This window comes from Mustelus asterias, chromosome 24, assembly GCF_964213995.1.
Source record: "Mustelus asterias chromosome 24, sMusAst1.hap1.1, whole genome shotgun sequence".
NCBI classification, from domain to species: Eukaryota; Metazoa; Chordata; class Chondrichthyes; order Carcharhiniformes; family Triakidae; genus Mustelus; species Mustelus asterias.
This window is the reverse complement of record NC_135824.1, coordinates 4,175,156-4,198,228: the sequence shown is the minus strand read 5'-3', so window position 1 is coordinate 4,198,228 and position 23,073 is coordinate 4,175,156. Positions and strand designations below refer to the sequence as shown.

Below are 23,073 nucleotides of genomic sequence, written 5' to 3'. Positions count from 1 at the left end.
CAGGAATCATTCACTCAGCAGCAGCTGGGAGTGTGGAACCCCCTCCTCCAGAAAGTTGTTGAGGCTGGGAGGGGGCAATTAAACGTTTATAAAGTGAGATCGATAAGGGTATTAAGGGTTATGGAACCAAGTGGACGGAATGAGGGAATGGGTCCAGGGGATTGAAGAATCCAATATCTGCCTCTAACGCGCTTCACCTCATCCTCCCGAGTGTATCGTCTGGTTTCACTGATAACCCGAGTGAATCTGTGCTGGCCGGCCGCGCACCTTAAGCCGCGGAGATTGTATCTGTCTCTGACAAGGCATTCTGTATCTTGGAAGCAACCATCAAGGTTAATTAGCTGTCAGCTCTGGCAGCTTCATCTCTTCACCATTCTCGCAGGAGCTCTTACAATTCACACATCAAACTACTTTGGCTGTTACGTTTTATCCTTATTATGAAGTCAGGTCCTCCAATTTTCCAATTTGTACATTTTTTAATTGTTAATCATTTCATTGAGTTTCAGAAAACAGTAGTTTCTCTCCCCCCTCCAGCTCCAGAGGTTAACTCTGCAGATGCCGGAAGCCTTTCAGAACCTCATTAATTTAAGCAGCTGGACTTCCTCTTCAAGTCCTATTGTCCATTTGACTCTGGCGATGGAGGGGTGGGTAGGCCCTGGCCCTGACCCTGACCCTGACCCTGGCCCTGACCCCGACCCTGAACCCGCCCCCACCTCTGTCCCCACCCCTGCCCCCGCTCCCACCCCTGACCCCGCTCCCACCCCTGACCCCGCCCCTGACCTTGACCCCGATCCTGCCCCCTGCCCCCGGCCAGCTCGCACAAGGTGCCCACATCCATGTTAGCAATGAGGATCTAAGGGCCGGATTGGCTGTTTCCTAATTAATTCAGGAACATTGACATCGCTCTCCTTGCTGCTGCCACCGTGCGGCAGAGTTCATGAGGAGGATTACTGAACAGACCTGTACAGCACAGGAACAGGCCCTTCGGCCCTCCAAGCCTGTGCTGATCATGATGCCCTAATTAAACTAAAAAAAAATCTTCTGCCCTTACTCGGTCCGTATCCCTCTATTCCCTCCCTATTCATGTACCCATCCAGATGCCTCTTAAATGTTGTTAATGTGCCTGCTTCCACCACCTCCTCTGTCAGCGCGTTACAGGCACCCACCACCCTCTGCGTGAAAAGCTTCCCCCGCACATCTCCCTTAAACTTTCCCCCTCTCACCTTGAACCCGTGTGCCCCCTTGTAATTGACACTTCCACCCTGGGAAAAAGCCTCTGACTATCCACCCTGTCTATGACTCTCATAATTTCGTAGACCTCAATCAAATCTCCCCTCAGCCTCCGTCTTTCCAGTGAAGAAATGGTAATGCCGCTAGACTAATATTCCCGAGACACAGGCTGGGGACACAGGTTCAAATCCCAGCATGGCAGCTGGTGTCATTCAAATTCAATTAATTTGCGTTTCTGAATAAGGCGTTCCTCAGGGATCAGTGCTGGGACCTTTGCTGTTTGTAATATATATAAATGATTAGGAGGAAAATATAACTGGATTGATTAGTAAGTTTGCGGACGACACAAAGATTGGTGGATTTGCAGATAGGGATGAGGGCCATCAGAGGATACAGCAGGATATAGATTGGTTGGAGGCTTGGGTGGAGAGATGGCAGATGGAGTTTAATCCGGACAAATGTGAGGTAATGCATTTTGGAAGGTCTAATACAGATTGAAAATATACAGTAAATGGCAGAACCCTTAAGAGTATTGATAGACAGAGGGATCTGGGTGTACAGGTACACAGGTCACTGAAAGTGGCAACACAGGTGGAGAAGGTAGTCAAGAAGGCATACGGCATGCTTGCCTTCATCGGCTGGGGCATTGAGTTTAAAAATTGGCAAGTCATGTTGCAGCTTTGTAGAACCTATAGTTAGGCCTTAGTTATTCCATATTAGCACTTGGAAAATAGTGTTCAATTCTGGTCGCCACACTACCAGAAGGATGTGGAAGCTTTGTAGAGGGTACAGAAAAGATTTACCAGGATGTTGCCTGTATTGGAGGGCATTAGCTATGAGGAGAGGTTGGAGAAACTTGGTTTGTTCTCACTGGAACGAGGGGCGACCTGATAGAAGTCTACAAAATTATGAGGAGCATGGACAGAGTGGATAGTGAGAAGCTTTTTCCCAGAGTGGAAGAGTCAATTACTAGGGGGGCACAGGTTTAAGGTGCGAGAGGCAAGGTTTAAAGGAGATGTACGAGGCAAGTTTTTTTACAGAGGGTGGTGGGTGCCTGGAACTCGCTGCCGGGGGAGATAGTGGAAGCTGATACGATAATGAGTTTTAAGGGGCAACTGGACAAATACATGAATAGGATGGGAATAGAGGGATATGGTCCGTGGAAGGGTAGGGGGTTTTAGTTCAGTCGGGCATCATGGTTGGTGCAGGCTTGAAGGGCCTGTTCCTATGCTGCAAGTGATTCTGCCCCATCACAAACACCTTTTCTCTTTTAAGTGTCATTGAAATAGCAAAATTAATGATCAGAGAAGTAGGAGTTAAATGAAGTTTTTATAAGCTAATGATTTTGAAATGTTACTGTCTTTGTCATTTCATTTTTTTTTATTCACTACGGGACGAGGTGTCACTGGCTAGGTTAATATTTATTCCCAATCTCTAATTGCCCTTGGGAATGTGGAGGTGAGCCATGTTCTAGAATCGCTGCAGTCTGTGTGGCGTAGGTACACCCACAGTGCTGTCAGGGAGGGAGTTCCGGATTTGACCCAGCGACAATGAAGGAACGCCGATATATTTCCTATTCAGGATGGCGAGTGACTTGGAGGGGGCCTTGCGGGGAGAAGGGGGTGGGGTGCTCCCAGGCATCTACTTGCCTTCTACACGGCAAGGAGCCTTGGCAAGTTCATGCGGCGCATTTTGCAGATGGTACACATTTCTGGCACAGGTGGTGGAGGGAGCGACTGTTAAAGTGATGAATGGGGTGCAGTTACCCTTTTCAATCGTGACCCGGAGATTCCTGACCTTTCGATGTGAGGAAGAAGACTGAATCACTGAATGTTATTTAACTTTTCATTCTCACCAATCGGACATTTTAATCAAGACTTGCCTGTCTTACACTCTAGCTTTATTCCTTTTAGTCTCTGCTTGGCTTGGTAATGTTGCAGGTGTGAGAGTGGGGGGATGGGGTTAGCCTCTTGGCTTCTCCGTTGCAGTCCAGTGAACAGCAGCAGGGTCTTTGCTGGAATTCCTATCCTCCCCCACTTTGCCTACTCCATCCTGGGGTGGCACGGTGGCACAGTGGTTCGCACTTCTGCCTCACAGCGCCAGGGACCTGGATTCGATTCCCGGCTCGAATCACTGTCTGTGGAGATTGCACATTCTCCCCGTGTCTGCGTGGGTTTCCTCCGGGTGCTCTGGTTTCCTCCCACAATCCAAAGATGTGCTGGTTAGGTGGATTGGCCATGCTAAATTGCCCCTCAGGCTCCTGGGATGCGTAGATTAGAGGGATTGGCAGGCTGAATGTGTGGGGTTACGGGGATCGAGCCTGGGTGGGATTGTGGTTGGTGCAGACTCGATGGGCCGAATAGCCTCCTTCTGCACTGTAGAGATTCTATGATAACTTTTATCTAACTCTGACTGTGCGGAGAAAACTCAAACCTGTCTCAGTCCCTCCGGTTCACTCACATTGTGCAAAATTACAATGGATCAAACTCCTTCCCAGTGACTTGCATTGAATTTCTGCTCCAACCTTTTAAATAAACATTTAGATACAAATCCTCATCCTTCAAACTTAAACTATTCCCAAAATATTTGTACAAAACACTCTGTGCAGTGTCAACTTCTGCCAAATCTAATTATAGCTGCTTAAAAAAGGCTCTTGTTATAAACTTTTGCCACATGGTCACAAATCAAGAGCCCAGATAATAATTGCATGGATGTAGCTAGGGGAAAGATCAGAACAGTGACTGCTCATATCCCCAGTTACGCAGATCCTGATCCAAAAGGAGTGTTTCCCAGGGAATTAATTATCTGTCTGTTTGGATTTATATCTGACCAAGCTTTGTCTCACTTATTGCGTTCTGCAATTGCTGTTCAAAGCTTCTTCCTCTACAAAGCCTTACTTTGTAACATTTCCCCCCCCCCCAATCAATTTTAGTCATCTTCCCACTGCCTACCATTCCCAAAACAAGGACATTATGTTGTTAATCACAGATTACATTTCAGCTGGAGAATAGCATTTGGGGAGGGATATTGAAGGGTGGAGAGGGTGCAGAGTTTTACTAGAGTGGTGGTCATAGAATCGAGAGCATGGAGACAGGCCCTTCGGCCCAAACTGGCCCATCTAAGCTAGTTTGGTTCATATCCCTCTGAACCTTTCCTATCCATGTATCTGTCCAAATACCTTTTAAATGTTGTCAATGTCCCTGCCTCAACCACTTCCTCCGGCAGTTCATTCCACACACGTACCATCCTCTCGTAAAAAAAGTTGCTCCTCAGGTTCCCATTAATTCTTTCCCCTCTTAACTTAAACCTATGTCCTCTAGTTCTCGATTCCCCAACCCTGGGAAAAAGACTGAGTGCATTCACCCTATCCATGCCTCTCATGATCTTATACACGATCACCCCTCGGTCTCCTACGCTCCAAAGAAAAAAGTCCTGGCAACATCCTTGTAAATCTCTTCTGTGCTCTCTCCAGTTTAATAACATCTTTCCGACAGCAAGGCGACCAAAACTGAACACAATACCAGGGACTTTAGTTATGTGGAGAGACTGGAGAAGCTGGGATTGTTCTCCTTAGAGCAGAGAAGGTGAAGGAGTGACTTAAAACATGGCGAATGAATGACTGAATCAGGCAATTATAGATGGGTAATACATGCTAGCCCAACCAAAGATGCCCGCATCCCATGAAAGAATTTTTAAAAACATGTTTTTATAACACCTTTCTATCACACTTTTATGCTTCGAAATCCACTCACTGGCCCAAACTGCAGAATTTTATAATCTTCTGCAGAATCGATTAATTTAAAGAATCCGACCTTTGGAAGCCTGATTGGCGCAGGAAGGACCATTGAAAAGATGGCTACTGAGGTACCACCTTGGGAGAAATTTGAGCTCCTGCAAGGCCACTCCAGATGCAAAATTGGGCACCATGGAGAAGAAAATTCTTAGATCACAGGAGTTCATCAGGATTAGACAGAAAATCAGAACCCAGGTTAATAGGTTTTTATACTTAGAAATCATAGACACCCTACAGTGCAGAAGGAGGCCATTCGGCCCATCGAGTCTGCACCGACAACAATCCCACCCAGTCCCTATCCCCGTAATCTGACCTATTTACCCCGCTAATCCCTCTAGCCTATTCATCCTGGGACACTAAGGGGCAATTTAGCATGGCCAATCTACCTAACCAGCACGTCTTTCGGACTGTGGGAGGAAACCAGAGCACCCGGCGGAAACCCATGCAGACACGGGACGAATGTGCAAACTCCACACAGATAGTGACCCAAGCTAGGAATCGAACCCAGGTCCCTGGAGCTGTGAGACAGCAGTGCTAATGACTGTGCCACCGTGCCGCCCTATTTTTGTAAACCCACATATTTACCCTGCTAATCCCCCTGACACTAAGGGTCAATTTAGCATGGCCAATCAACCTAACCTGCACATCTTTCAGACTGTGGTTGGAAACCAGAGCACCCGGAGGAAATGCACGCAGATACAGGGAGAATGTGCAAACTCCACACAGGCAGTGACCTGAGGCTGGAATCAAACCCGGGCCCCTGGCCCTGTGAGGCAGCAGTGCTAACCACTGTGCCACTGTGCCTATTTGGTGAAATTGCCAATGAAATAATCCAAAATCAAGGTATTGATGAATCCTTAGCCAGCCTTGAGCAATTAAAAGCCTTTGACAAGTATTTTAATCTTCAAGTTGTGGAGCGTGCAGAGCTCGAAATGAGGAACAGAACAACTCCAAGAAAGCAACAAAGGGGTAAAAGACAATGCCAAGCAAACTACCTAATGAGGGTTGACCATGTCAGCACATTGAAGTCCACAAGTACAAGAGTTTACTGCAGAGGAAAGAGGAGGCTGAGAACCAGTTGGAAGGCTGAAAACATCGATATTTTTGGAAAGGCCGATACACATTACCCAAACTTCAACAGCAGGTGGCAATGCTGAGTCAGGTGACTCATTAAAGGGAAAGTTGTAGCTGCAAGTAGATATTGCTTAAAGTTTATGTATTAGTGTCACAAGTAGGCTTACATTAAGGAAGCCACGAGTAGCACGATTACAGGAATGAGACAAGCTAAGACGCATAAGCTGAGACAGGCCTGGCTAACGATGAAACCAAAAGGATAAGCACCAAGTCTGCTGCAGGCAGCCAAAGAAAAGACAGAAATAAGATTAGAAAAATTTCAGATCAAGGCAGAATTGGAAGAGTTGAAACACAAGGTTCAAGTAGGCACAGTAAGTAGTTTCACAACACCAGGTTAAAGTCCAACAGGTTTATTTGGTAGCACAAACTTTTGGAGCGCTGCCCCTTCATCAGGTGAGTGCGTTGGCACTCACTTGATGAAGGAGCAGCGCTCCGAAAGCTCATGCTATTAAATAAGCCTGTTGGACTTTAACCTGGTGTTGTGAGACTACTTACTGTGCCTACCCTAGTCCAACATCGGCAACTCCACATCAAGGTTCAAGTAGAGTATGTACCTTCGAAAACATGATAAACGAAAACCTTCGATGAGTCAAACTCTTCAAGATGTAAACAATCATGTTTCTGAGGTATCACAAATGTGCAAGGAGAAACAAAAATGTTGACTTTGAGAAGGATGAGTAAGTAAAAATGTGAATCATCTGCAAACTCAGTACGTATCTCCAGGAAAGCACCATGAGGAAATAACAACTCTGAATTCCATTGTTGGCAAATTGAAGAGTTAGTTGGAAAAACGACTAGAAGTACAGCCAGGCACAACAGCAGGCAGAAAATGTACTCAAAGAAATCGCTGCCTTGAAAAACGTTTTGGATAATCAATACGTGCCCCTAAAAAAATGTGAGGAGTAAAAAAGATGTTAAATACTACTTTAGAAGGAGCTGAGTTGGAACTGTCAGTAGTGACAAAGCAATGCACTGAAGAACAGAGTGAGATGGCAAGAGCTGAACAAGAAGATAAATATATGAAAGAACAGCTTATTGTCCTTTAAGATCATAGCCTTCACGAGCATGAAGATTGCTTTGAGCAGCAGAATGTAGGAACAGCAGAAAAATGTCAAGAAGACTCATTTGAATTACAAGAAAACCCAAGACGAAGCTGTAATAAGTCTTTGGAGGCAGAAGTCCCTTCACCAAAACCCCTTTATTTACAATTCCAACAGCTGTACAAAGTGCTATCAGTCAGCAGTCTACCTTCAGGAGCGCCAGAGGAACTGACACTCCTGGTTAAATACAAGGAAAAGACTCCCTGATTGGCCCATCAATTGCCTCCTTAATCAGGGAGTTTATATTTCAATAGGTCAACCTCAATGGCCTGATTGAAGTCATTACACAAGCAATTGAACTTCACAAAGAAAAGGAAAACTTGTTGCAGGGCCTTCAGACACTACAAAGATCCCTCAGGTCACAGTTTATTGCACTGGAAAGTTATTAAGGGAAGAGATATGGATTTGAAGTCACTCTGAAAGAACCAGTTGGCAGAGAAGACACAGCAATGTTTTATATTTCAAGAGGAAAATGCCAGGCTGCAATAAAAAACATTGAAAGAGAAAATCCAGTTCCAGTTTATTCCTGCTGAAGAGTTTGAGACAATGGAAATGTCACCAAGAAACAGAGTTTAAGAACTGCAGGAGGAAAAGGAGAAGATGGAGAATTCTTGTGTACGGAAGCAACAGGAAGTGAAAAACTGGCAGCTCCATTTTGACAATCAGAAATAGAGTTCTCTACCACTTCCGCAGCACACCCAGGTGAAAGAGGAAGATCTCACAGAGGAGACATAGAGAAGAGTCTCAGAAACAATTAGCAAAGTGCAATTGCAGAATGTGAGCTTGAAGGCGAGCGCAGAGGAATTAGCCTCTGCTTAGGGAAAACTGATCAGTGCAGAGAGCCAACTTTGACATACAAGAGATGTGTTTGCTAATGAAAAATTCAAACTTGATGAACTCTCTAGCAGTCTCTATTAAGAAGGACCTGGGGGTCCTTGTGCATGAGACGCAAAAGCCCAGTCTGCAGGTACAACAGGTGATCAAGAAGGCAAATGGGATGTTGGCCTATATTGCGAAGGGGATAGAATATAAAAGCAGGGATGTCTTGATGCACCTGTACAGGGCATTGGTGAGGCCGCAGCTGGAATACTGTGTGCAGTATTGGTCCCCTTATATGAGGAAGGATATATTGGCATTGGAGGGAGTGCAGAGAAGGTTCACCAGGTTGATACCGGAGATGAGGGGTTTGGATTATGAGGAGAGGCTGAGGAGATTGGGTTTGTACTCGTTGGAGTTTAGAAGGATGAGGGGGGATCTTATGGAGACTTATAAGATAATGCGGGGGCTGGATAGGGTGGAGGCGGAGAGATTCTTTCCACTTAGTAAGGAAGTTAAAACTAGAGGACACAGCCTCAAAATAAAGGGGGGTCGGTTTAAGACAGAGTTGAGGAGGAACTTCTTCTCCCAGAGGGTGGTGAATCTCTGGAATTCTCTGCCCACTGAGGTGGTGGAGGCTACCTCGCTGAATATGTTTAAAGCGCGGATGGATGGATTCCTGATCGGTAAGGGAATTAAGGGTTATGGGGATCAGGCGGGTAAGTGGTACTGATCCACGTCAGATCAGCCATGATCTTATTGAATGGCGGGGCAGGCTCGAGGGGCTAGATGGCCTACTCCTGCTCCTATTTCTTATGTTCTTAAATGCCTCTTTATAAGTTCATAAGATATATGAGCAGAATTAGGCCATTCGGCCCATCGAGTCTGCTCTGCCATTCGATCATGGCTGATAGGCTCCTCATCCCCATTTTCCTGCCTTCTCCCCATAATCCTTCAACCCATTACCAATTAAAAATCTGTCTAACTCCTTAAATTTACTCACTGTCCCAGCATCCACCGCACTTTGGGGTAACGAATTCCACAGATTCACAACCCTTTGGGAGAAGTAGTTTCTCCTCAACTCTGTTTTAAATTTGCTGCCCCTTATCATAAGACAATGACCTCTCGTCTTAGAATGTCCCAGCAGAAGAAGCATCCGCTCCACGTCTACTTTATCCACACCTTTTATCATCTTGTATACCTCCGTTTGATCTCCCCTCGTAACAGGAGGACGAGGCGATGAAGAATCAGAACAGTTGATTGAAAGCGGAATTAACAACCAAAATGAAGAAATTCTTGAACCTTGATCCAAGATAAGGAACATGAAAGGTGAGATGTATAGTGTGGAAGGGACTTTAAAAATAGAGAAGGAGAATTTCAAGAAACAGATTGACAAATGAATTGAGTGACTCTAGGGAGCATTCAGTGACCGTGGAGGAAGGAACTGAACGCCCAGCAGAAGTTGTGAAGCTAGTGTAAGGATTCCACGGATAAGTCTGAAAAAATATGACTGAACCCACCAGAGTGGTTGCTGAGCTGAACGAAAAGAGTCATGAGCTTGAAAAAGATTTGGAAACTAAGAGGATTTAAAAAATATTGGGGTGAAATTCTGAAACATGAGGAAATGAAGGTTCTGTTTTTGAAACGATTACTTCCAGCAAGATGGTGGCTGACCCCATGGGAAAGGAAAAGCCGAGGTCCAGTCTCTGGATGAACGGAGTGAACATTCCCTCTGGTGTTTCTTCAGAAGGAACTCTTCAAATGCAGACAATAAAAATATAACAAAACATACTCCAACTTATAAATCAAAGAAAGGATTTAACAAAGAAATTCCATTACTCCAAGCTTGGGGCCTCACCCTAGGCCAATCCAAGCTTCTCCACAATTCCCAACAGGTTCTTATTTATAATGAGTCAGCTGGTCAGCTGACCATCACGTCATTCTGTAATTGGTTCCATGGTTTACTGGGTCAGCTGACCCTTGAGGCTTATTACCATTGGTCAAATTACATCCAATACAAAGTTGTCACCGGTTACATTCTAACATCTGGAAGGAACGGAACAAGACTATAATATCCAAACAAAGCAGGCAGGTTGTCAATAAGGAGATGTTCAACTCCAAGAGCACAAGTTCGAATCAGATGAGTCAACCAAGTGCCTGAAACACAGAATAGAATGAAATCAACTCCGGGACTAAGAAAAGCTTGTGCAAAATAACCAAGCCGACCATTCCTGAAAACATGGCAAGAGCAAGATCTGGAACAGTGGTGAAGCCTCCAGACTGCCTGATGAAATATTGTACTGTAAATATGTTTTAGGTAAAGACTGGCATGTTCAGCATAGAAAGGGTTAATGCGGGAATGGGGAACAGTATGATGTAGAGAGTCACATGGTAATGGGCTGAGTACAGTAAAAGTCAACCGGAAATTGGATTGGAGATAATACTTACTCAGGGTTCATCCCTGAGTTACGTGTTACCGGTAAACACTAATGTTCAACCAAAAGCCTCCAGATTATTTGTGAGACACAGAACAAACCCTTTCAGCATAATATACAGATGTTAAATATTTATACTTGCAGGGCTATGGGGAAAAAGCAGGAGGGTAGAAATAATTGGGTTGTCTTTCAAAGAAATGGCACAGGCATGATGGGCCAAATGGCCTCATTTTGTGCTGTGTGTCTTTAATACACCAATATGCTGCACAAGAAATCTGATTCAAATCCTTGTCACTCCTGACATGGCGCTTACTATCTGTAATGTTTTGCAAATCCTTTGGGCTCCATGTTGACAGATTATTGATTACCTCCCGCAGTGCTCCAGGAACTGTGGCGGTGGGGTGAAGGTTCGAGATGTCCAGTGCATTGACACCAGGGACAGACGACACCTGCGACCTTTTCACTGCCAGTCCGTCCTCATCAAGCCCCCAACAAGCCTCGCCTGCAATTCCAAGCAATGTATGGACTGGTACATGTCTGCATGGGGAGAGGTAAGTCAATTGCAGAAAGGAAGACGGTAACATTTCCATTGCATATTTTACAGCCACCAAATACTCCAAAGCACAGTACAGGCAATACAGTACTTATTTAGCCATTTTTTTTAATGTTGGAAATATGGTAGCCAATTTGCACACAGCAAGGTCCCACAGTCAGTAAAATGACAATCACCAGACAATATATTTTGGTTATATTGTTAAGGTGGGAAGTTGGGGTTCCAGTCCAGAACTGTCATGATCTAATGGAATGATGGAACAGGTTCAAAGGCTGAATGGCCTCCTCCTATTCCTACTGTTCCTATTTCCCAGGAGGTGCAGGCAAAAACTAAGTCTTACAATTTGAAACCAAAATGGCAGCACCGGAGGGTTTGGAAGTTGTATTGAGATGAAATACGATAGATTCTTCTGAGGTCAGAGATAAGGTTCAGGCTTGAGTGCTGCTTTCTTTATCTGGCTATTTGCTTTGCTATTTCTTATGTGTTTCTTGAGATAGTTTTGCTCTTATCGGTTTACATAGTGCTCCAAAGCCTGTGATGGAGGAGTGCAAGAAAGGTTGGTCATGTGCCCAGAACATGGACGCTGTGATGAAATGTTACGACTGAACAGCACGAGGATGTGTAATATCCACCCCTGTACCAAATGGATGAAGGGCTCGTGGGGACGGGTAAGTTCAGGAGCTGACGTGGGTTGAGGGGAATTGAACTTACTGATGTTAATACTGACACACCCCTAGGGGCACCCCTGTTAATTTCTTTTCTGCATTTGTGGGACATGGGCGTTGCTGGCTGACCAGCATTTATTGCCCATCCCTAGTTGCCCGAGGGCAGTTAAGAGTCAACCACATTGCTGTGGCTTTGGTGTCACATGCAGGCCAGACCAGGTAAGGACAGCAGATTTCCTTCCCTAAAGGACATTAGTGAACAAAATGGGTTTTTCTGACAATCGACAATGGTTTCACGGTCATCAGTAGATTCTTAATTCCAGATATTTTTTATTCAAATTCCACCATCTGCCATGGCAGGATTCGAACCCGGGTCCCAGAACATTAGCTGAGTTTCTGGATTAATAGTCTAGCAATAATACCACTAGGTCTCCCCTAATATTGACACATCCCCTGGAAACCCCCCACTCTCTCCCCCTGTAAATACTGACACACTTCCTGGGAGCCCCTGTAAATACTGACACACTTCCTGGGAGCCCCTGTAAATACTGACACACTTCCTGGGAGGACTTTTCTTTGTCTCATTAATGAAAGGGAGTCTAAACTGACCTTTACCCTCTGATGTTGCTGTCTTGCAATAGTGCACCGTCCGTTGTGGGGGAGGAATACAGCGACGTCTGGTGAAGTGCGTAAACACAGTGACAGGTCAGGCAGAGGAGGACAGCAGTCGGTGTGACCACGAGCCCTGGCCTGAGAACACACAGAAATGTAACCTGCAGGAGTGTGACACCAGCGAGCAGAGTGAGTCTTTCTGTAAAGGCAAAGGAATGTACATTTATATAGCACCTTTCACAACCTCGGGACCTCCCAGAGAAGTAATTTTGGAATGTTGTCAATGTTGCTAAATTGGAAAGCCGAATGGCCACCTTCTGCACTCTCGGGATTCCAGGAATCTCAGCCAACTTCACAAGGAAAAAAGGTGCAGAAACTGCCTCCATCCCAGTTGGGGGAAGATGTCTCATCATTCCTGTCAGCAGTCTGTTCATAGTTATTTACTATTTATTCTAATTTTCCAATATAATTATCATTGATAAACAACTAATCATAGATCCAAGGAGGAAGACACCACTATATTGCTAATTTAGATTTAGTTTCGGACAGGAGAGAGAGAGCCAAACTAAACTTCTTTATCCTCTCACCTTCTGTCCGTAAACAGAGATTTTAAAAATTGTTTGCAAGCAGGCTGTTGTGGGTTTCCCCAGATCTTTGGCTGGTCCAATTTTATAAGTAACTCATGGTAAACTCTCTTTATGATTAACTCAGAAGGTTAGTTTATTCCACATTCATACCCGAGGAGGAATGTTCGCAACCTCATTCACACACACACAAACACACACATACAGTGTGTGAATTCAGCTATAAGTATACAAAACTGGCAGGTAGGAAAGGACCAGTTGATCCATCAAGCCAGCCAACACCTGCAGCAGGGGTCACTGTCTGTATAGAGTTTGCACGTTCTCCCCGTGTCTGTGTAGGTTTCCTCTGGGTGCTCCGGTTTCCTCCCACAGTCCAAACGATTAAGTGGATTGGCCAGGCAAAATTGACCCTAGTTTTGAGGAGATTAGCAGGGTAAATATGTGAGGTTACGAGGATAGGGTGGGATTGTTTTAATGCAGGATCAATGGGCCAAATGGCCTCCTTCTGTACTGTAGATTCTATGATTCTATCTTGATGGCTTTGTGACCAAACACTTCCCAGGATCCCCCTCCTCCATAGGGCCGATTAGGGACCCAATATGGCATTTACTTTTGTTTACTTGTGTTACTTCATTGCCCATGACTTCCCCTTTTATAACTATTTTAAAAATAATTTACAGCTATTCAAAGATTCTTACTCTAAATTTAAACCTGGAAAGGACTTACCAGAACTTACCACGTGAACCTAATTCACTCGGTTTCCGTCTCACTCAGGCATAATCTCCTGCCTCCTCACGTGCCCTTTACTGACCATGCTGTTTGAAAGGTCTGTCTTCATTAACACACTGTTTGATTTGATTTGATTTATTATTGTCACATGTATTAGTATACAGTGAAAAATATTGTTTCTTGCTTGCTATACAGCCAAAGCATACCGTTCATAGAGCAGGAATGGAAAGAGTGCAGAATATAGTGTCACAGTCATAGCCAGGGTGTAGAGAAAGATCAACTTAGTATGGAGTAGGTCCATTCAAAAGTCTGACAGCAGCAGGGAAGAAGCTGTTCTTGAGTCAGTTGCTACGTGACCTCAGACTTTTGTATCTTTTCCCGATGGAAGAAGGTGGAAGGGAGTATGTACAGGATGCGTGGGGTCCTTAATCATGCTGGCTGCTTTTCCAAGGCAGCGGGAAGTATAGATGGAGTCAATGGAGGCTGGTTTGCATGATGGATTGGGCTACATTCACGACCTTTTGTAGTTTCTTGCAGACTTGGGCAGAGCAGGAGCCATACCAAGCTGTGATACAACCAGAAAGAATGCTTTCTATGGTGCATCTGTAAAAGTTGTACAGTTGAGTTGGTACCTAGTTTAGCTTCCTGCTACATTAATTAACATCACTTCAACCAATTGCTTTCAGGCGATTAACAGACAACTGCCACTTCAGACAGTTCTCTACTAACAAGCTAGCTTCATTTACTTATGTCAGATCTTTATTCTTACTCTGAAGTTAAACCTGAGAAGGACTTACCAGAACTTACCCCGTGAACGTAATTCGCTCTTTGCCTCACTGCAACATAGTCACCTGTCTCCTCGCATGCCCCTTCCCTGTGATTCTGTGGCATGTTACCTAGAAAGACATTGACCTTCTGTCTGATGTGATCTCTGCCTGAGTCAGGAGTTGGTCCAGCTCCCTCTGGAAGGGAGATTCAGCACCCAGCACTCCATGGTAACACATGGCAGAGACTCACTGCCCTCTGGGAAAGGACGAACTACCAGTATCCTGTTCCTACTCTGGATTCCGGAGTTCAAGCCATGTCATTAAGAGATCGCATCTGCCATGTGTGCACGGATTTTAATTGGTAGCAAATTTAATTTAAAGTCATTTCAAGAATTGAGTATTTGGACCGTGAAGTTAGCGGGATGTCATTAATGTAGGCAAGTTCATCAGTTTGTTAGTGTGTGGCTTTACTCTGACACTGCACAGAGTTATTTACACATTGACTGATAAATATTACAGGCAGTTCCATACACAGACTTCCTTTAGTATTTCTTAATCCAGAAGGTCAGAATTGTCAAGACATTGTTTAGTAAATAATTATTTAAATAGGAATTAAATAAACAAGCTGTTGTCCATCCCATAAAAGATCAGCCCTGTCCGTATCCAATCCCAGGAAACACTCTAGGTTATGCCCTGTCGGAAATAAATCAGACTGTGGAACATCTGTGAAAAGAATTAAATGTGTGCAGTCCACGAGCAGTCAGGAGGTTAGATCTGTCACCACCCAAACCGGGTATCTGACTGCAAAAGAGGCAATCAAATAACCCGAGTGTGGTCGTCTGACTCTCCTGTCCCTATGCTGCAGACAAATGGTTTCAATTTACTCATGATGGAGTTACAAGGAACAACAGACAACCACAGGTCATTGTGACAGGTCAACAAACTCGGTACGTCCAAAATGAAGCAATACAGCTGCAGCCTTGGAACGATAGCAGCAAGAGGCCAGGGTAGAACGTTGGAGGTGCAGTAGCTCAGTATTACTGGACCTCTTGCTAAATCAAACAATTTGTATTTCTACAGAACAGAGAATCTGTGAAGAGACTTAGTAGAGGCCTTAAAATTCACAGAATCGAGTAAATAAAAGATAAATTGAAAGGAGATTGGCAAAAGAAGAAAACGTAACAAGGAGAAAAGTTTCATTATGCACCGAGGAACAACCCTTTAGAACCGAGATGAGGAGGAATTTCTTCAGCCAGAGGGTGGTGAATCTGTGGAACTCTTTGCCGCAGAAGGCTGTGGAGGTCAGGTCATTGAGTGTATTTAAGAGAGAGATAGATAGGTTCTTGATTGGTAAGGGGATCAAAGGTTACGGGGAAAAGGCAGGAGAATGGGGATGAGAAACATATCAGCCATGATTGAATGGTGGAGCAGACGCAATGGGTCGAATGGCCTAATTCTGCTCCTATATCTTATAATTTTATGCGGTTAGGATTTTGAATGCACTGCCGATAGGGTGATGAACGCCAATTGATTAGTCACATTCAAAAGGGAATTGGATAAATACTTGAAAATTGCTGGGTAGGGGGTAAGTGTGGGGTTAATTGGGTTGATCCTTGAAAAGACCAATGCAGACTTGATGGGCTGAATGGCCACCTCCGGTGCTGCGCTGTTCTGATGTAGGGCCTTTCTAGACCTTGGGCTATGATTTACTATTGAAGTGTAGGCTTTGTTGTAGGTTCGCACAGCAAGCTCCCACAAACAGCAGTGGGATAATATATTCTCAGCAACCTTCCATCTCTTGATGTAATGGTTTACAGCTTGGTGGTCATCTCTGTACAGCATCACCTGGTGAAGCTTGGGAGCCCCTCTCCGGAATGGGAGTCTCTGCCACACTTGCTGCAGAAGAACACAATGGAGGTGCTGGATTCGCTGGTCTTATCTGTCCAGCTGTAAAGCTCTGCGTTTATCTGGTTGAGAAAATGCAGCGGGTGATGAAAGGCAGGACATGATTCAAGTTATTTAAGCTGGAGGCTGATTGTTTCAGACCCCGTGTTGCGGAGAGGAATCACATATCCATGTGGATTTTACAATCCTGTCTGCACACTATATTGAGAATAACAAAACCCACTCTACATTACAGACAAAAGCAGACCCTGCCTGTATTATCGAGTGTAACAAATGGAATCATGTTAAAAAAAAATTTAAGTTTTTTGAAGTTTGTTTATTAGTGTCACACAAGTCGGCTTATATTAACACTGCAATGAAGTTACTGTGAAAATCCCCTAGTCATTACACTCCAGCGCTTGTTCGGGTACACTGAGGGAGAATTTAGCACTGACAATGCAGCTAACCAGCACGTCTTTTGGACTGTGGGAGGAAACCCCAGCAGACACGAGGAGAACGTGCAGACTCGGCACAGACAGTGACCCAAGCCAGGAATTGAACCCGGGACCCTGGCGCTGTGAGGCAACTGTGCTAACCACTGTGCCACCTGTAAAATGAGTTGGATGGGGGATGAACCTCTAAGAGAAAAGCTGAAAGGTGGATGATTCCTTAACCCTGGCTGCTAAAGCTCACTTTCCACACTGTTCACTCCACTCCATTCACTCCACACTCCTCACACTCCTCACACTCCTCACACCCCTCACACTCCTCACACTCCTCACACTCCTCACACCCCTCACACCCCTCACACCCCTCACACCCCTCACTCCCCTCACACCCCTCACACCCCTCACACCCCTCACACCCCTCACACCCCTCACACCCCTCACACCCCTCACCCCCCTCACACCCCTCACACCCCTCACACCCCTCACACCCCTCACACCCCTCACCCCCCTCACCCCCCTCACACCCCTCACCCCCCTCACACCCCTCACACCCCTCACACCCCTCACACCCCTCACACCCCTCACCCCCCTCACACCCCTCACACCCCTCACACCCCTCACTCTGCACTCATCAGACTCAATGATCAGGCTCCAGACCTCAGGAAAGTGCAGAGTTTGTGACGCCTGATTGTAAAATATTCAGTCACCTTCAGAGGACTGAACGCACCCTTCAACCCATCAAAGTGACGGGGCCATTGGGCTGAGTTGCTGCTTGGATGGATTAAGAAGGAGCCACCTCAAGTGGCTGTTTGATTAGACCCAACCTGCAGCTTGAAGTGTCTGCAGATAATGTGATAGGAAGGACCGAGCAAACTCTTTATCATCTCTCGAGAGCTCTTTATCTTAAAGCAGCTTAGCAGAGAGAGGCCAAACTCGCCCTTCTCAGTGTCACAAACAGGTTGACAACAGACAGATGAAAACCTAAGGGTCATGACCTTACTAAATAAGGGATTTGAGTTGAAACCTTGGACTTTCTGGGCTACATTTTTGTTCTTTTTTATTTTTTGGGATGTGGGCGTCGCTGGCAGGGCCAGCATTTGTTGCCCATCCCTAATTGCCCTTGGACTGAGTGCCTCGCTCGGCCATTTTAAAGGGTGGTTAAGAATCAACCATATTGCTGCGGGTCTGGAGTCACATGTAGGCCAGACTGTGTAAGGACAGCAGATTTCCTTCCCCAAAGGGACATTAGTGAACCAGATCATAGAATCGCTATAGTGCAGAAGGAGGCCATTCGGCCCATTGGGTCTGCACTGACTCTCCATGACCTTACCAGGCCCTTTCCCCCATCCTATCCCTGTATCCGCACATATTTACCACGGCTAATCAATCTAACCTACACATCTTTGGACACTAAGGAGCAACTTAGCATGGATAATCCGCCTAACCTGCACATATTTGGAGTGTGGGAGGAAACCGGAGCATCTGGAGGAAACCCACGTAGATACGGGAAGAACGTGCAAACTCCACACAGTCAGCCAAGGCCATAATCGAACCCAGGTCCCTGGTGCTGAGAGGCAGCAGTGCTAACCACTGTGGGTTATCACATTCATGGTTTTACTGAGACTAACTTTACATTCCCGATTTTATTCATTGAATTTAAATTCCACCAGTTGTCGTGGTGGGATTTGAACCCATGTCCCCAGAGCAGTAGCCTGAGACTCTGGTTACTAGTCCAATGACATTACCACTACTCCACTGTCTGTGCAAATAAAAACAAATATAAATTAAGAGAAATTTTGCATTGCTCTAGTGCCTGTCATAAGACATCCCAAAGCGCTTTCCAACCAATAAAGTACTTCTGAAGTGTAGTCACCGTCGTAAAGTAGGAAACATGGCAGCTGATGTGATCACAGCAAAATCTCACAAACAGCAACATGATAACAATCAGATCATCTGTTTTCGTGATGTCGACTGAGGGATAAATATTGTCCAGAACTAGGAATGGGGGAGGGAGGAGGGAAAGAAAGCCATCTAGACATGAAAGGTCATCGAGACTCGAAATATTGGCTCTATTCTCTCCCCACAGATGTTCAGACCTGCTGAGATTTTCCAGTACTTTCTGTTTTTGTTGTGTGAGAGAAAACCTTGCCCTTCAAAACTCAGATGTGACCTCCCAAGGGGGCTGGAAGGACCTCTGTTTGACACTGAGACATCTTTGAAAGAGTAACGTCCGATTTCAATTCTTCAGGAAAGATTGGAATGATTTTGGTCACAAGGATGCAACTTGCTGTGCAAGTTTAAAAGACGAAAGATTGAGGACAGCTAAGTAATTAAATTACAAGCAAGTTGTTTCTGAAAATGATGCGTTATATAGGCCTAAACTCTCTGGAATTTAGAAGAATGAGGGGAGATCAAATTGAGGTATACAAGATGATAAGAGATATGGATAAAGTAGACGTGGAGCGGATGCTTCCTCTTGTGGGACATTCTAGGATAAGGGGTAGCAAATTTAAGACAGAGTTGAGGAGAAACTACTTCTCCCAAAGGGTTGTGAATCTGTGGAATTCGCTACCCCAAATTGCAGTAGATGCTGGGACAGTGAGTAAATTTAAGGAGGAGTTGGACAGATTTTTAATTGGTAATGGGTTGAATGATTATGGGGAGAAGGCAGGAAAATGGGGACAAGGAGCGTATCAGCCATGATCGAATAGCGGAGCAGACTCGATGGGCCGAATGGCCTAATTCTGCTCCTATATCTTTTGAACTTATGAACTTTTGAACTTGTGTTGAGTAAATATAGAGCAATGAATGTAATTGATTAAGGAGCAGAAGTCGACCATTCAGCCCCTCAAGCCTCTGCAGCAGACAACAATCCAACAATCATGGCTGATCTGATTATAGCTTTAACTTCACATTCCTGCCAGCGCTCCATAACCCTCAAATCCCTTACAGATCCAAATTCTGTCTGTCTCAGTCTGCAATATATTCAATGGCCTGCTCTCCCTCGGGTCGCAAATCCTATAGACCCTCCAAGAGAAGAAATTCGTCACCATTCGCCAACAGAAATGGACAGATCTCTGTTTCAGCGGCGGTCGAAAGATAGGCTTGTGCTAGAAGGTTGGAACTGAGCATTAAATAAGAGTATTCTGAGTGGTGCTAATCCATTCCTAGTGTCCTGTAAAAGCTCCCTGGCTTTCTCCTGCTGCCAACACTCTGCAAACATGATGCTATCGGAAGTGGAATGAGATAAACAAGGCAGTCTCCCCCCAGAAAGAATCCTGCATAAAAAGATAGACGGTTCATTTGTGGCTGCGGAAGCAGTGCACTGATTTTCATGTTTTCATTTCGAGCTTTGGAAGGATAAGGGTGAATGAGCCTTTGGGCCATTAGCTACCTGTGCCATTTGTTGTCCTTGATGAGGCTAATTATCAGGAACTATTTACACATCACACTGCATTGTCCCAGAAAGACAGCTCCCAGCACTTTCAGTAAAGCTTTAATTGGCAAGAAAATTATCCAAAGTGATGTTTGGCCACAGATTTGGCCAGCTGTTGTATAATTTGAGATGATTTAGTAACTTATTATGTGGCAAACAAGCCATGTAATAGATTGAATAATTTACCAAAAGGAGCTGTAGCTGAAAGATTTCCTCATCGTGTGTGGCTTAATTCTGTTTATTAATAAAGTAACATTTTCTTGCATGTCCTTTGGCAGCAAAGAGAAGGGAGAGCAGAATTATTCTGAGTTTTTTGCTGCTTTCTGCTGTCGAAACCTTCATTATTGCTTTTATTATTTCTAAATTCAGTTTCTGCAGGCCAGTCTCCTACCTTCACCGTGAGCTCATCCAAACCTCTGCTGCCCTAACTCTCCCCATCACCCCAGTGCTCACTGACCGAAACCTAAACTAGCTCTTTGATCTTTAGATCCGCCTCCTTGTTTTCAATTCTCTCATCGCCTCGCCCCTCCCTATCTCTATAACCTCCTCCAGTTCTGAACCCTCCGAGTAAGCTGGGCTTCTCGAATTCTGGCCTTTTGGATATCCCCTGATTTTAACCACCCTCACCTGAAGAAGGGGCTTCAGGCTCCGAAAGCTTCATCATAGAATCATAGAAACCCGCCAGTACAGAAAGAGGCCATTCGGCCCATCGGGTCTGCACCAACCGCATTGCTACCAAATAAACCTGTTGGACTTTAACCTGGTATTGTTAAACTTCTTACTGTGTTTAACCACCCCACCATTGGCTGCTGTGCCTCCAGATTCCTGATCTCTAAGCTCAGGAATTCATTGATTCAGAGAATCCCTGGAGTGCAACAGGAGCCAATTGGGCCATTGTGTCTGCAGATTCTCTGATAGAGCATCTTACCCAGGCCCTCTTCTCCCATCCTATCTCTGTAACCCCACCTATTTACCCTGCAAATCCCTCTAACCAATGCATCTTTGGACACTAAGGGGCAATTTACCATGGCCAATCCACCTAACCTGTGCATCTTTGGACTGTGGGAGGAAACCAGAGCACCCGGAAGAAACCCACGCAGACACGGGGAGCACATGCAAACTCCACACAGTCACCAGAGGCTGGAATTGAACCCGGGTCCCTGGCGCTGTGAGGCAGCAGTGCTAACTACACTGTCCCACCCCTCACTCATCTCTTTGCCTCTACCTTGATTTCCATCTTTAAGGTGATCCTTGAAATCTACCTCTTTGACAATGTTGTTCGGTATCAGCATAATGCGGCTTCCTGTCAGATATTTGAAATGCTTCTGTAAAGTGCCTTGGGACATTGTACTCTGCAAACAGACTACATTGTTGTTTAAATTGGACCTGTTAAAAGAAGGAAGATGTGAGATAATGAAATGTCTCATTGGTGATGAGATTAAACGTTGAAATCTAATGTTTTAAAAGCAATGTCACACTTCAAAGACCTGTGCACGTGATTTGATCTAATTTGGATCAATTTGATTCTGAAATGGTAACATTTACACACATACACAGTCAGCTACGGCACCTATCCAATCGGATCATAGAACTCCTACAACACAGAAGGAGGCCATTCGGCCCATCGAGTCTATCCCAACCACAATCCCACCCAGGCCCCATCCCCACAACCCCATTTACCCTGCTAATCCCCCTGACACTAGGGTCAATTTAGCATGGCCAATCCACCTAACCCACACATCTTTGGACTGTGGGAGGAAACCGGAGCACCCGGAGGAAACCCACGCAGACACGGGGAGAATGTGCAGACTCCACACAGACAGTGACCCAAGGCCAGAATTGAACTTGGGACCCTGGCGCTGTGGGGCAGCAGTGTTAACCACTGTGCTACCGTGCCACACTGTGACTCAAAAGCGTAACGTTTGAATGTTTGTATGTAATGAAGTTTGGCTAATCATCGAACTGTACAGTACTCAGTCACACTACAGTAATTGGTAGATTTTTGAGAAATGGTCAAGGGCTTGTTTGTCCAAACCAATCTTCAAATATTCTATGTGTGAATATATATTATCTTTCAAAGTGAATAGAATCCGAGGAAGCACATAACTTAAAAAAGGCCATTTGGCCCATCGAGCCCACCCCATCTCCAGATCATGTTAGAAGCAATGGGATTGGATCAGGATCTTGTTTTACACTTTAAATTACACAAAATATATGGAGACAGCTGATTTGGCCCAACCAGTCCCTATTAGTCTTTAATCTCCAGCCTCCCATCTTTCCTCCTTTCACCCTATCAACATAACCCTCTATTCCATTCTCTCTCGTGTGTAAGTAACTCCCCTTAAATACACCGTTACTATTCACCTCAACTATGTAACGTGACAGCACGTTTTACATTTTTACTGCTCTCTGGGTACAGAAGTTTCATCTGAAATTCCCTATTTGATTTCTTGGGGACTATCTTATGTTGATGGCCTCCAGCTTTGCTCTGCCCAAAAGTGGAAACATTCCCTCTTAAAGGTCTCAATTTTAACTTTGTGTAAGTGAGGCTTAGTTACAAACTCACCCTCTGTCCTCTCAAAACCTCCAATTATTTGAAAGACCTCTGTTAGCTTGCCCTGTGCCTTATCATGCCCTATGTGGCACGGTGACACAGTGGTTAGCACTGCTGCTTCACAGCGCCAGGGATCTGGGTTCGATTCCCGGCTTGGGTCACTGTCTGTGTGGAGTTTGCACTTTCTCCCCGTGTCTTCGTGGGGGTGCTCCGGTTTCCTCCCACGGTCTGAAAGACGTGCTGGTTAGGTGCATTGGCCCGAACAGGCGCCGGAGTGGCGACTGTGGTGAATTTCACAGTAACTTCATTGCAGTGTTAATGTAAGCCTTACT

At 45.2% G+C, this 23,073-nt stretch overlaps 1 protein-coding gene across 1 annotated transcript in view; it reads left to right on the top strand.

The window, feature by feature from the left end:
* Positions 1–23,073, top strand: part of LOC144511169 (A disintegrin and metalloproteinase with thrombospondin motifs 7-like) — a 200,445-nt gene that overhangs the window by 150,843 nt on the left and 26,529 nt on the right. The window contains exons 21-23 of the mRNA XM_078241199.1: positions 10,886–11,059; positions 11,583–11,729; positions 12,368–12,527. Coding sequence (XP_078097325.1) covers positions 10,886–11,059; positions 11,583–11,729; positions 12,368–12,527 — 481 coding nt within the window. The remainder of the gene's footprint in view (positions 1–10,885; positions 11,060–11,582; positions 11,730–12,367; positions 12,528–23,073) is intronic.